This window comes from Nyctereutes procyonoides, unplaced genomic scaffold (genome assembly GCF_905146905.1).
Source record: "Nyctereutes procyonoides isolate TBG_1078 unplaced genomic scaffold, NYPRO_anot_genome, whole genome shotgun sequence".
Taxonomy (NCBI): Eukaryota; Metazoa; Chordata; class Mammalia; order Carnivora; family Canidae; genus Nyctereutes; species Nyctereutes procyonoides.
In genome coordinates this window covers 14,110,919-14,125,263 of record NW_026575130.1, presented here as the reverse complement: position 1 = coordinate 14,125,263, position 14,345 = coordinate 14,110,919, and the positions used below count along the sequence as shown (strand labels likewise).

General features: G+C 38.7%; 2 protein-coding genes across 3 annotated transcripts in view; both read right to left on the bottom strand.

Annotated features, from left to right (window-relative positions):
• The window catches only part of SLC9B1 (solute carrier family 9 member B1), a 60,459-nt gene extending 58,841 nt beyond the window's left edge, over window positions 1-1,618 (bottom strand). Inside the window, exon 1 of the mRNA XM_055342350.1 lies at window positions 1,517-1,618. The gene's annotated coding sequence lies outside the window, so the exon portion shown is untranslated. The remainder of the gene's footprint in view (window positions 1-1,516) is intronic.
• Window positions 1,619-3,530: 1,912 nt separating this feature from the next.
• The window catches only part of SLC9B2 (solute carrier family 9 member B2), a 64,152-nt gene continuing 53,337 nt past the window's right edge, over window positions 3,531-14,345 (bottom strand). Inside the window, exons 12-13 of one of the 2 annotated variants that reach the window (XM_055342337.1) lie at window positions 12,577-12,713; window positions 3,531-9,185 (exon numbers count right to left, since the gene is read on the bottom strand). In XM_055342337.1, coding sequence (XP_055198312.1) covers window positions 8,964-9,185; window positions 12,577-12,713 — 359 coding nt within the window. In that variant the 3' untranslated portion in view covers window positions 3,531-8,963. The remainder of the gene's footprint in view (window positions 9,186-12,576; window positions 12,714-14,345) is intronic. The other variant, XM_055342338.1, reaches the window with a different exon arrangement.

Below are 14,345 nucleotides of genomic sequence, written 5' to 3'. Positions count from 1 at the left end.
TCAAAGAGCCCTTCCTTAACCAATCAATCTAAAGCAACTTCTTCCCCAGTATCTCTCTTATGTCATATTGCTTACTTCTTCACTACACTTAACATTATTCAAAATTTCCCTGTTCATATCTTCTTCTTTCACTAAATTTTAAGTTCCATGAGAACAGGAATCTTGCCATTGTTTCTTACCATTGTATTCAGAATAAAGGCAAGACAGTAGATTCCTTAAAGATCATTATTGCATGTCTGTTCCTGAGTCACTCGACCTCTCTCACATTTGCAAATTTACTAGTACTAAACTTAGCTCTGCATCCAGGCAATACAAAGGCGAAGAAGGCATGGCTCCTTGAGGATCTCATCCATTCATCCCTTCAACAAATCTTTACTGAATGTATATACTAATATACATATTATATACAGTTCCAGGTACCGTTTAATTTATGTCTAGTTCTCTCCTCAGTAAAATGGAGCTTTGTTAACCAACTCCAACTCACATAAGTGTATAAACAGGATGAGTATGAAAATAATGTTCAAAATGAGATGAAGCATATACATGTCATTTATATAGTACTGTTAGTGCGCTTGCCTCTTTCCTTTTGTCTGGTAATGGGCAGGAGCTCATGGCAAGAGACAGCCAACTGATAAAAACCGCTATATAAATTCTGTTGCTCACAGAAGGCAATAAATATGAATGCCCTTTTCACAGGCACATAGTGACTAAACCATTTGGGGTCATGAATTCTTTAGCTGTGATAGAAACAAGTGTTAATTTTTCACAGTGTTGTTGCACAAGTAATCACTCTATTTACCCTTAAGGAAAATTAGGGAGTACTCAGGTCAATTGCTCTTTTCTATCATACCATCTAATTTTTCATAGGCCCTAAGGCACACAGAGAGGGGTGTCAGAGACCTGATATGGGCCTGCAGAGCTCTTATGACTCCTGAATGATGTACTGGACACATGGTACCTGTGCAATAACCATCCTTAATCCTTCAAAAGCACTGATCGAAAAGGCTTTCGCTTTGTGATAAAGCTAACAGAAATCGTCCGGGGACGAAGGATCTGAGAGGTGGGTAGGTTGGGAGGAAAGCCTTCCCGGGATAAGCAACTAGTCCTGGAACACACCTCCAGCCCCAGGAGCACGTGAAGGTTCATGTGCAGATATTCACGATTTGTACAACGGTGTGCTTTTAATAAAACTAATTTTGCGGTCAGTCTTGAGCGACGGACCTCTTTTTTCTTACTTGCGAGTTACCTGTAAAGTGAGAAAAACAGAGGAGGAAGGAAAATAAAGGAAAAATAAAGAAGAGATGTGGGGTGAGGAAGCAAAGAAACGAGTCAGGGGGAGGAGGGAAGAAGGTGTGTGGCTGTTTCCCCAGCCGCTGGCAAAGGAGCCCCCGTACGCTCCCGAAGCAGGAGGAAAGGGGTTCCTTGAGCCTACAGGAAGGCAAGGACTGCGCGAGGCGAGGGGCCAGGAGTGCCCAAGGGCCTGGAAAGGGAGAAAGTTGAGAAAAATGGACCGTACCTACAATTCCTTCAGCATCCCTCGCTCCCCCGGGAGTGGCCCCGCCGCCCAGCAACCGCCGCGTGGACCACGCGCCGCGCCGCGTGGAGGACAGCGGCGGGGACCAGGCTCCGGTCAGGGCGGCGGGGCGGGGCCTGGGCGGGGCTGACAGCGCGGGCGGGGCCTGGCGGCGTGGGCGGGGCCTGGGCGGGGCTGACGGCGTGGGCGGGGCCTGGCGGCGGGAGCGGGGCCCGACAGCGTGGGCGGGGCCGACAGCGGGGGCGGGGCCTGGCGGCGGGGGCGGGGCTAGTGGCGCCGGCGCCTGTAAGTGCCCTGGGGGGCGCTCTGGCCTGCGGAGGGGAGGGATTGGGGGTTCCCCGGGACCGGGACCGACTGGTGTGCTTTCCGTCTGTTCGACTTTTTCCTTTTCACGTCTTTTGTCAACATTGACCTGTTGGGTTGTCAAAGTCCAGGGACAGAGTTGACATCACAGGGCCCTTCAGCCAAAAAGCACCGCCAGGGGCTGCACGTGCCAGAAGTGACTCGTCACAACTCGCATCATGTTTCCCCTTAAGTCAGCTTAAATATAGTGCAATTGTAAAAGAGAATAGTCCCTGGGGTTAATTAAGACTGTCTGGGCTCAAATTTCAGCACTGCCACTTTATAGATATGGAACGACAGACAAATACATAATAGGCTCTCTGGGCTTCAGTTTTCTCTTTTGCAAAGGATGTGGTTGGTGGTGGTGTGAGAAAAATTAATTGATACAAGTGTCTGGAACAGGGCTTGTACAAAGCAAATACTCACTGTCCTGTTAGTATAAAACGGATTATACTTATACCCCCCCCTTTTTTTTCCTCCACATAAAATCTTATGTGGAGAGACCTTCATATTAAATGAAAGCAGAGCTACTCCAGTTGAGGGTGGGGGCTCCTAGAAGCTATGGGTTCTTAGTCCTAAGCCTCCTCTAATGGAATCTCCAAGTGTCCTAAAAGAGGAAAACCAGTTATTGGAGAGAGTCCAAACTGTTTATAAAAACAAACTGCTTTTTTCTAACTTTGCTCCTGATACTACAAACTTCAACTCCCCACACTCTATCCCTTTTTTGCCTACCTTTTTTTTAAAGTACTTCTTCTTCTTCCTTTTTTTGGGGGGGAGGGGAGAGCACATGTGAGAGGGAATGGAAGTGTGCCAGAGGGAGAGGGAGAGAGAGTCCCAAAGCAGGCTCCAGGCCCAGCAGGAGCCCTAGGAGGAGCTTGATTCCCATGACCTTGAGATCATGACCTCAACTGAAATCAAGAGCAGGTCATATAATGGATTGAGCCTCCCAGGAGCCCCTAAAGTTATTCTATCAAAAGTGTTCTCTGCCTTTGGCTCAGGGTGTGATCCTGGGGTTGAGTCCTGCATCAGGCTCCCTACCGGGAGTCTGCTTCTCCTTCTGCCTATGTCTCGGTTTCTCTCTCTTCTCTGTGTCTCTCATGAATAGATAAATAAAATCTTTTTTTTTTAAGCGTTCTCTTTCACCTTTTCTTATTTGTCCTTTAAAATCTGACTTAAGTTACAACTCTTTCTTGGGTGATCAAATACAAAAATTCTCCTTCATCTTCAGCATGGTATAGGCATCTCAACAAGGATTGGAAGTCATTTTCTTCCTTGTTTTAGGAGAGTAGACAAGATTTTTTGTGATTATAGAGTTAGGGAAATGCTTTGTTCTCATGGTAGAGAAGGGAAAAGCAGGGTACTGGTGTCAGTACAAATGGTAGAACTGGGAAGGAAGGCTTTTGAGAGGAGTCTGATGGCCTCCAGCACACTGCTCTGTGCTCCAGATGCAAGAAACTACTGGATAGTTTAGTGCTTTAGGGCACATCAACAAGTGGTGTTTGGGAATTCTCATCAGAACAGAAGGCTCAAGGCAGATTTAATTTGGGTTCATCAACTAAAACCTGTATTACTTGCTCCTAAAATAGTGCAAAACAATTCTCACCTGTTACAAAGAACCACATTAAATTATTCATACAGAAATAGAACATTCTGAAACATTTCAAAAATGTCCTTTATTTAAAGATAACAGTGGTGAAAATTTAATAAGGGTTTAAAAAACATCAATGTCGTTTCTTATAAAAACTCAATAGTAACTTAAAAATTATTAAGTTGATTCTATTTGCAACCATTTAACTGAAAGCAAAACACTTTTGATGAATGAGAACCTTACTAATGACAGCATTTTTCACTAAGTTTGACATGATGAAATAGCTTAAAAAATCCTCTATATAAATGATTCTGTACTTTCGGAAGCAATAAATTGCTAATGCTAGTAATAAAAATAGAAATGTGGTCAATGATCTACTTGGTACAATTTAACTGCCAATTTTCTTTTCCAGTCCTGTCACTAATTCTCTTTATCATCCTTAAGTGCCAATTATTTACTATATTCCAGGCTTTTCTATTTCAAACTTTTCTAATATGCCCGCCCTCGATCTAGTTGCTTCCTTTTTCACCTTACTCTCTAATATTAATCCATCAATTCAAATTGAAGGTCCAATTCAAGTTTTGCCTCCTTCAGGAAATTTTGCTCACTTAGAACACTTTTGAATCATTCATTTGGATTACAGCTGTTTGTACATACCTTGTTTCCATTTAAGACTCTTGAAGGCAAGTATCATATTTCATTCATATCTGTATTCTTCACAGTCTCAGTTTCCCACTAGAATTCAAATTCCATTAAACAGAGCCCTCAAACATCTTGGTTATCACTGTATTCCTCAGCATTGAGCATAATGGCTGGCACACAGTAAGCATATTATAAGTGCATTTTGAGTGAGTGACTAAATGGATTTTAAAACATAAGCTCCATGAAGGCAAGGATTTGTCTGTTTTATTACCAGGTGAATGAAATGATTATTTGGAAGGCTCGGTATTCTTTATATACAACAAAAGTACTTCAATATGTGTATCTTCACAGAAGTCAAATACAAAGTATTTATGTTGCCTTTCACCTAATTCAGTGGATGATGTATCTTTCTGAAAATAAGACATCCCCTAAAACTGCAAGAGCAAAATATAAAAGAACCAAAATAAAATGGTTGTTACATTAAGAGAAGTTTCAGTTTTGTTCCTTGTACTTTTTTGTGTTCTAAATTTTCTGCAATGAAAATGTCTTATTTTTGCAATCAGGAAAAAATAATACTATTTTTAAAGAATGGAAAGGATGAGATCATTTGCAAATGTGTGGCTGAGGAAACTTTAAGGACACCCGAGTCCAAACAAGGTTATTTGGAGTAAATACCAGAGAAAAAAATATTGGAATGTGAAAATAACTTAGAGCTGAAATCTCATCAGCTTGCCAAAATAAAATAAAATAAGATAAAATAAAATAAAATCCTCACAGGGAGAGATGGATGGCACTGACCATAGGAAAAAAAGGACACTGTAGAACAAGTGCTTATAGTGATTTTTTTTAGCAGTGTCCTTAGTAGTGTGACATTCTTGCTGTGAACTGTTTTCCCCCAAATTCATATGTTGAAGCCCTAATCCCCAATGTGATCTTATGTGGAGATGGGGCCTTTGGAGGTAATTAGGTTTAGATGAGGTCATGAGGGTGAGGCCCTCATGATGGGATTAGTGTCTTTGTAAGAAAAGATACCAGAGAATTTACATACACTGCACCACCACCCTGGACCCCATTCTCATCTCTTTCCCTACTATGTGAGGACATAACAAGGAGGCCAAAGAAAACTAGGAAGAGAGCCCTTATCAGAACCTGATTATGCTAGTACCCTCATGTTGGCCTTCCATCCTTCAGAACTATGAGAAAAAAATGTCTGTGTTTAAGTCACTTAGTTTATGGTACTTTGTTAGAGCTGCCCAAGCAGACTAAGACAGAGCAAGTAGACAAAGATCTGAACTGTTATATGGCAAGTAGTTTTCTTTCTTTTTTTTTTTTTTAAAGATTTTATTTTTTCATAGAGACACACACAGAGAGAGAGAGAGAGAGAGGCAGAGACACAGGCAGAGGGAGAAGCAGGCTCCATGCAGGGAGCCTGACGCAGAACTTTATCCCGGGTCTCCGGGATCACACCCTGGGCTGCAAGAGGCGCTAAACCGCTGCGCCACCGGGTCTGCCCGGCAAGTAGTTTTCTGTACTGGAAGAGGATCCCCTCAGTGATTCAGTCAATAAATGTTTATTAAATGCCTATTGTGTTTCATGCCCCGTGCAAAGTACCGAGGACAAAGATTACCAAGACAAGGCTCTCACCCCTAAGGAGCTGACTTCATAGGAAACAAGCATATAAACAAATTGAAAAAGGGCTATAAGTGCTTTGACAGAAGTATGTATGGAGTACATACATCCCTTTTTCAGAGACTCAGAGGTTGGAGTAATTGTTCCTATCTATGGTTGAGTTGGGGAAGTTTGGTTGGCTTGAGTCAACACTGTATCATGTTAACTCTGAGTTCGTCAACCAAGTCAACAGCTGTGGCTCACAATGTGGTGATAAACCAGAGACTTCAATGGTGAGCTCTGCACAGGCCCATATGGGACAGCTACAGAGATTTAGATGGTGGCCACCTACCGAGGAAAGGGAGAACAGAACTTGCTGCATACTCTCCACAATGAAACAGGCTATTGGCAGCAGCTGAATGGCCTCTTCCACCACTTCTACACTGTGAATTTCCACTTCTCATTCTTCTTTGGGGTCTTGAATACTTATAACAACATTCTCATTTACCTATATTAACTGTATTTTGTATAAGTTAACAAGCATTCAAAGCCTGTTTCTTTGACAAAAACTACTAGAAAATGTGGGACCTAGCATTAAGTGCAGCACCCTTCTGTGTTGCATGGGTTCTGTCTCAGTCTTCATCATCCCTCACATCCTAGCCAAGACCCTACTTTCTCTAGAAACTGTACCTAAACTGCATCACCCCTGGATTGGGTGGGTATTCCTGTTATGAGCCCCCTAACACTCCCGTATTTCCTGCATCATAGAACTTAATTATACTGTTTTGAAATGTCTTATTTAATTGTCTCCTCTATCAGACTGTCATATCCTTAAAGACAGAAACAGTAACAGTTCTGAGGATGAGCCTAGGTATTCCTAAGCTTTCACTAAGTATTTGTTGAATGAATCTGGTTTTAAAGCCTATAAAAGGAGAGGACCAGATGAGCATTAGGTTTATGTCGCTACCACCAATGTGCACCTAACCAATTAAGTTTAGTTTGAAATATCCATCTGATTTTTGGTATAAATTAACCCAATCCAAATAAAGAGCATATACTATAAGGAGGGCATTCGATGCAATGAGCACTGAGTGTTATACTATATGTTGACAAATTGAATTTAAATTTTTTAAAAAAGGGAAAAAAATAAAAAGCATAAACTAGAAGAAAGCACAGTACCAAAGCATAACTAAAGTCAAGTTAATGTAAAAATTAGGCTGCTATAGCTTCATATTATGTTAGCTTAATAAAAATTAAGCTGGTTTTGAACAGAGGTGAAAGTCATGGAGAAAGGGTCTGGAAGGTAGTCTAATGTCAAGAGAGGAATGGACAGGCTTCATGCAGATCAGCTTAGTAGGATCAGAATATTTAGAATCGATTCATTTAACACATATATTTAATGTTTACTTCAAGATTAGACTGAACTTTGGAATCTAGATTAAAGAGTTTAGATGAGATATGAGTAATAAATGCTTCAGGTATACATACACCATGAGGAAAGCTGTGTACTATATTCAAACATGATTATTCTAGCAACTGGGCAGGAGTCACCTTAGTGTCAAGAAGAACTTAAATGTGATGCACAAAAGCAGAGACGGTCTGTTGAATAAGTGGGATAAAATGTGATCTATGTAGAGAAGTCTTTTCTTTTTTTTTAAGATTTTTATTTATTTATTCATGAGAGACCAGAGGGAGAGAGAGGCAGGGATATAGGCAGAGGGAGAAGCAGGCAGCTCCCTGTGGGGAGCCTGATGTGGGACTCGATCCTGGGATTCCAGGATCACACCCTAAGCCGGAGGCAAACACTGAACCACTGAGCCACCCAGGCATCCCATAAGTCTTTCTTTACTATCTTCTCACAGGCATGCCACAGTGTCTTGCCACAGAAATCACTCTTTGGGTTTAAGGTACAATCTGTAGAAAGCCTCTTAACATGCAAGATTATGCTACTAAGTGATGGTAACACTCAATACAGTGGTACTCCTAACTCCCAAATCTGATCTTTCCTTCCTCCTAGGAATCTCCCTAAAAAATGGTTAGTAGGAGGCAATACTTTGAGACTTCCTCAGAGCTGGGTCTTGTCATCACTAGTAGAATGCAAGAGGAGAGATGTGGCCAAATTCCATATCACTTCCTCAAAAATGAATTGCTTACCTTGGATTGCCCCCTCCACTTCCTGAAGTCTAGAAAGGAAATATGGGAGAGATTCACCTTTAACCTACATCTTAAACTAGGGCTTACAGCATGTCAGAGCCTCAAGATAGAAGGACATGGATCTCTGAGCAGACTCATGAGTCAAGTAATCCCATCAGCATCAACCAGTCAGTTTCATGAGAGGGAAATAAATTTCTATTGTGAGTACTGTATTTTTTGTTTCTTCATTATAGCAGCTTGCCTTACCCTAATTAATATTATGTTGATAAGTCTAGCATAGATTTGTAAATTAACTATCTCTTACAAAGACAAGAGGAAGAGCCCAAAGATGTGGTTCACAAGAAACAAGTAAGAAAGGGCTGAATCAGGGCACTCCTTAAGGGAAGGCAAACTCAGATGAACTACTAAAATGGGAGACTCTTGTGTTGCCACCTCAGAGAGAGGGTAAGGTCTTTTAATATCTAGATATGTGCAAGAGGAGGAACCAATGAAGACACTTCGCATACTTGAAAATTTTGGTGGGACAGTTACGATAATTCACAGAAAGGTAGCAAGAAAGGTAGAAATGGAGAAGAGACTGACTGGGACAGGAAGTAGGGGTAGAAACTGATGATGGGTTGCGTTATGGTATTTAAAAAGAAAAAAGAGGAGCCAAAAACATTTCAAGGCATGACTAGTCAGGTGACCATTAATCATGAAACTATGAAAATAACAGTAAGTTAGAACAAGCTATTGGCTAGTAGAACAGGACACTGAACTTGATCTTTTCCATGTTGATTTTAAATTGTGGTAGTACATTTTAGTGTATATGTCCCTAAACAAATTAAGATATATGATGAAGACATGTATTTGGGGGAAAAAAAAAAACGGTCAAGAAATCAGGTTGGAGATGTAGAATATTACCATCCACATAGAAAGGATAATGGCTAAAAACGCTCCTTAAAGAAACAGCCACACTTTTGGTTCTATTACATTTAAAGTGTGAATATTACATATCTCAATATGCATCTAGATTACATAGCCTCTGCTAATTGGTAAAAGTAGCTGCTAGAAGCTTTCTGATCATTATATATTCAACATTCTCTCTTTTCACCTCTAAACTCGTATAGAAGTCTCTTCATGAACTTCTTCACCATTATTTCGATGTTCAGCTTTCTGGAGAAGCCTGGGGCCCAGCAAACCAATGAGCAGACTTCCAATTGGGGCTGTGATGATGATGGACAAAAATGCCACTGTCAACACATCCATTCCGTATTCTTCTAACTGTCTCTCTCCATGTGATCTTGCTGTGTCCAAAGCCACAGATCCTATGGCAGCCTATAAAAGTTTAAAGGTAACATTGTAAACATAAGACAAGTGCATGGAGAAAAGGTAAATTATTTTTTTTAAGGTAAATTATTTTGTCATTGCAAAAACAAATTGCTTAGTCTTTTGCTCAGCTAAGTTACACTAGTCTTCTTTCAAAGTATACTGCAGTGAGTTTTGATTGTCTGAAAATGCTCCCTGCCCTTGCTTGGGGGAAAGCATAATGATTCATATGTACCTATTTGCATAAGGCAGAGTTACAAAAATATCAGGAAAATATAATTCAAAACACAAGGCAAATATAGACTTATGATATTAATTAACTATGACATGATCCCATTTACTAAATTCCCCCTGAGTAAAGATGAAAGCTACTAAAGCTACTAGTCATCTCATTCTTTCATCTTTGGTAATTTCAAAGTAAGAAAACATAAGATAAAAAAATTCAGTAATACCGAAAGATGGTGAAGTTCTGAATGTAAAAAAACAAAAACAAAAACAAAAAGACCCATAAGAATATGTACTGCTTTTAGAGACTGTTTTTTTAAAAATATTTATTTATTCATGAGACACACACACACACACACAGAGAGAGAGAGAGAGAGAGAGAGAGAGAGAGAGGGAGAGGCAGAGACATAGGCAGAGGGAGAAGCAGGCTCCTGAGCCAAAGGCAGATGCTTAACCACTGAACCACTCAGGCGTCCAGAGACTAATGTTAAACATTAGGGAACTTGAAAATGTGAGGTATCTTCAAAAGTTGAAGTTAATCTTATTAGGTATTTGGTTAATTTTTGCCTCAGGAGTTGGCAAAATGTTTTATTTAAGATTTATCTTTTAGAAAGTCTCATGAAAACTTGTTTTCTTTTATAGGCAAAACGCAATATTATCAGTGCACATGGAAAAATAATATAGTAAACAATCTGATTATTCCCTTATTCTACAGAACACAACAATGTTAGCCTCTAGAACAATGAAACAGGAAAGAAAATATCATGTGCATGAGACGCATGGCAGAGACTACTAATTGCCCACAAGTATCTGAATATACTCTTCTATAATAGAACTCTTCAGTTTCAGCTGATCACATTGCTATACAAATATAGAGTTTTTTAAGCCTTCTTTACAACTAGCTGAAGCTATGTATCTAAGTTCTAGCCACTGAAAGGTGAGAAGAAGTGATAAATGCTTATAGCAGCCTGTTCTGGAAAGAAATCGACACGTGAACTTTTTTCTCCCCACCCCTCTGGATAAGAAATGGTGAAACTCATGGTGGAAGACACACACTGAGGGTAATGGTCACCCTGCCAGCTCTGGAATGCCCAGAGAATTTATTGAGGACTCTCAGTTATAGCAGGTTACCTTGTACCATAGCTAATACAACATTTCAAGAATTCTTGGCAGGAATTGCACATATTATGATGTGTATTTGTATGCATGTATGTTTTGGGGTTTGTATGCATGCTGAGTTGTGATTTAAAAAATATTTTTAAATATTTTATTCATTCATTAGAAAGAAAGAGACAGAGAGAGGGCATGAGCAGGGGAGGCAGAGGGAGAAACAGACTCCCCACTGAGAGAGGAGCCCAAGTTGGTGCTTGATCCCAGGACCCCGAGATCATGATCTGAGCCAAAGGCAGACACTTAATGGATTGAGTCACCTGATGTCCCAATATATTTCTTATAGTATTACATGATTTAAAAAGTTTGAAAAACACTAAAGTAGAATAAGTATGTAAGAAAGTTTTGTTTCTTGTGCAGTGACAAAAAGAGAAAAAAAAAGTACAATACTTCACAGTACATGCATTATTCAACACATTCTAGATAATGTTTTCTTATTTTAAATTGGCTTTGATAGCAGGAGAGTGCCACCTCTCAAATTTTAATGTTTCAAAACACATTTATCATACTAAAGCTATTAGAGTGATTATTTTGATATTTACCCACTAAGGTTACCAAAGGTAGTGAGGAAGCTGAAGGCACTCCGAGGGAGGAACTCTTCTACTTATTGTACTACTAACCTCACGGTATTCTTATCCAGTGTCTCAGACTTCTTTGAAAGTCTGTTGGAAATGAAAACAACTCTGGAATAATGCCATAGCCCACAGCCATACAAAATCTGGCATATAGTTACAGAGCATAAATATCCCTAAAGCTTCCTAAATTAAAAACATCTGATTTGGGGGTGCTTGGGTGGCTTAGTTGGTTAAGCATCCAATTCTTGATTTCAGCTCAGGTCATGATCTCAGGGTCACAAGACTGAGCTCCATCTTGGGCTCTGCACTCAGTGGGGAGTCTGCTTGAGATTTTCTTTCTCCCTCTCCTTTTTCCCCTGCCACCCCCAAAATAAATAAATCTTTAAATAAAAATCTGATTTTCATTTCATGAAACAGAGATTTGCATGTTTAAACAATTGCAAAATAATCAGGGAGGAGACAGTTAAATCTTGTTTGCTATAATTAGTTTGAAAATAAAGAATATAATCAGAAATATACTACATTTACAACAAATAATAATCTATATAGTTTTAATTTCATTAGTAATGAAATTCTACCAAATACATGATTAATAATTTCAAGCACATATCTGTTCATGCTTATTCATTATAGTGAACAATTTTGGGGTCTATGTATGTGATTGATACATTTGACAACAGGTTTAGCTAGTTTGAAAAATTTATTATCAACCAATAATCTAGGAAATCAATAATGTATTTCCTCAGTTTTTTTTTTTAAGATTTTATTTATTTATTCATGAGAGACACACACAGAGAGAGGCAGAGACATAGGCAGAGGGAGAAGCAGGCTCCCCGGAGGGAGCCTGATGTGGGACTTGATCTCAGGGTCATGGGATCACTACCTGAGCCAAAGGCACAACCACTGAGCCACCCAGGGGTCCCTCCCTGGTTTTTAAAAAATCTTTCTCCTTTATATATAAAGGCTGTAGTCAAGCATAACAGATTATCTATCATACATTGAAATATCTCCAAATACTAAGATGGTCCATGCTATTTCTGTTTCACTCTCTTTTTGGAAGAGACTATAATGAAAAGAGTTAACAGCTATTTCTCTGGGTGATTTAAAAGGCTCTGACTGATGAAAATTCCAAACTCTTCCTGTGACTACTGATTTCTAGTTAGTGTAGGGAATTCTCAGATTTTTGTTGACTTCAATAAAGCTGATGATCTAGATAAATTTAAATAAGCCATCATATTTAGGAAATCAATATGCCCAAAATAAAACTTTTAAAGAGTAGATTAGTATAAACCTTTTCATAAATCAAACTTTGATTAAATTTTCCCTAATGTAATCATTAGGAAAAAATTTGAATAAGCCCTCTTATTCAAAATTTCAACGTATCATATAGACATAGGAGTTAAAATGCTAAGCCATCCTATCATCTTTACCTGGACTGTGGCCTTCGGAAGCCATGCAAAAGAAATAAATATCTTTTCCTTTATATTAAAGCCAGCAAAACACACCATCAGAAAGGTAGTCAAAATTCGTATCAATACTGCAATGCCCAGGACGCCAACACAAAGGCCTGCAAGAAATGCTTTCTTTTTAGACATAATAAAATAGTGAGAGAGAAACTGAATTTCATGGCTATTGATTCAAAATACTATCAATTGCAATTATCTAAATATATCAAAAAATTAAGAAGACAAAAATAGGCATAATTTATTAAAATGGCAATATCAAACTATTTGTTTAAAAGAAGGTATTTTTCCTAGATTAAATCAGAAACTAATTAAACATATTTGATATATATTATAAAGGAGATTTGAATGTTATTTCTCTTATGCTTTACAGCAAGGACCAAACTTTTTTCTGTGTGTTAATTCAACATGAATTTATTAAATAACTATGCATGACAGGATTTGGACTAGATATTGGGTATACAAAAATGTATAATGTACAGACTTTGTTTGCCTCTGTAAACTTCAAAGCTGGAGGAAAAAAGAAATATAAACAATGAATACTATAGTACTATAGGGTGAGTGCAGTATGAACATACTGATAAGGCATCACAGAAGAGGAAAAAGTTGGTATTTTCATCAAAATGGTTGAGAATTCTTTACAGAGTATAAACCCGAGGTGATATGAAAAATATTTATTAGCCAGTATGGAAGCAATCAGCCAGAACTGGCGAGGGACTGACCAATCAGAATAGACACGGGCAGTCTACACCTGTTTCACCATATTGGTGTATACACTGACTACCCATTAGCCAGGTTGACACAGCTACTTTATTCCATCCTTTAGAATCCTTTGCTGAGAAAGATCAGTTCATCTTGATTGGCAGAATAAGGACTGACTAGAAAACTGAACCTGAGAATGGCACAGCTAAGGTGACTGCTAAGGAATAGGGTGATTTTCTAAGAAGTAATATTTGTTAAATGTTTACTGTGTGCCAGGTTCTGTATTAAGCTTTAAGTGAATTCATTAATCTTTTAATCCTTACAATCTGTCGGGTAATTTTTCTTATTTAACAGCTGAAAAAAAGTGAAGTTTAAAAAGGATAAATGGCTTTCTTAAGCTCAAAAGGCTAGTCAAACAACAGATAGACACTGCTGGAGGATTTATTGTGAACCTGCAATATGGCTTCTTTACAGAAGAGTGTTGTGTTTTTTTATTGAAGGATATTGCACCTAGGATGGACATTTCAAAAGTATTTGTTGCCTGAAGTATAAGAAACAAAAGAGATGATACCATTCTCAGGAGGGAGCATTGAAGGTTTGGGGAGATGATGATTTACAAGTTTGGAACATATTGAGTTTGACGTTTTGTGAGATTTACAAGTGGTCATGTTCAATCAGCAATTAGGTACATAGATTTAGAAATAAAAATTTTGGAATTATATAGTTTATAATCAAAGCTACTAAGTGTAGATGAGCTCTGAAAAATAACATAGAGTGAGAAGCATTGAAGGCTTTGAAGAACTTAGATGAAGAACTATATGTAGTGTAAGTGAGGACTCAGTGCACTGAAAAATATGAAGTTTCAGAATTCAATGTAAAATGTGTTTTAAAGAGGTCTATAGTATCAAATGCTGCTGGGTGTTCAAGTAAAAAAAAAAAGAGACTGATAAGTATTCATTGTATTTAGCAATATAACCTTGGTGAGAGCAGGGTCAATTGTGTGATGGGCAGAGGCTAGGCTGAAATGTATTTTT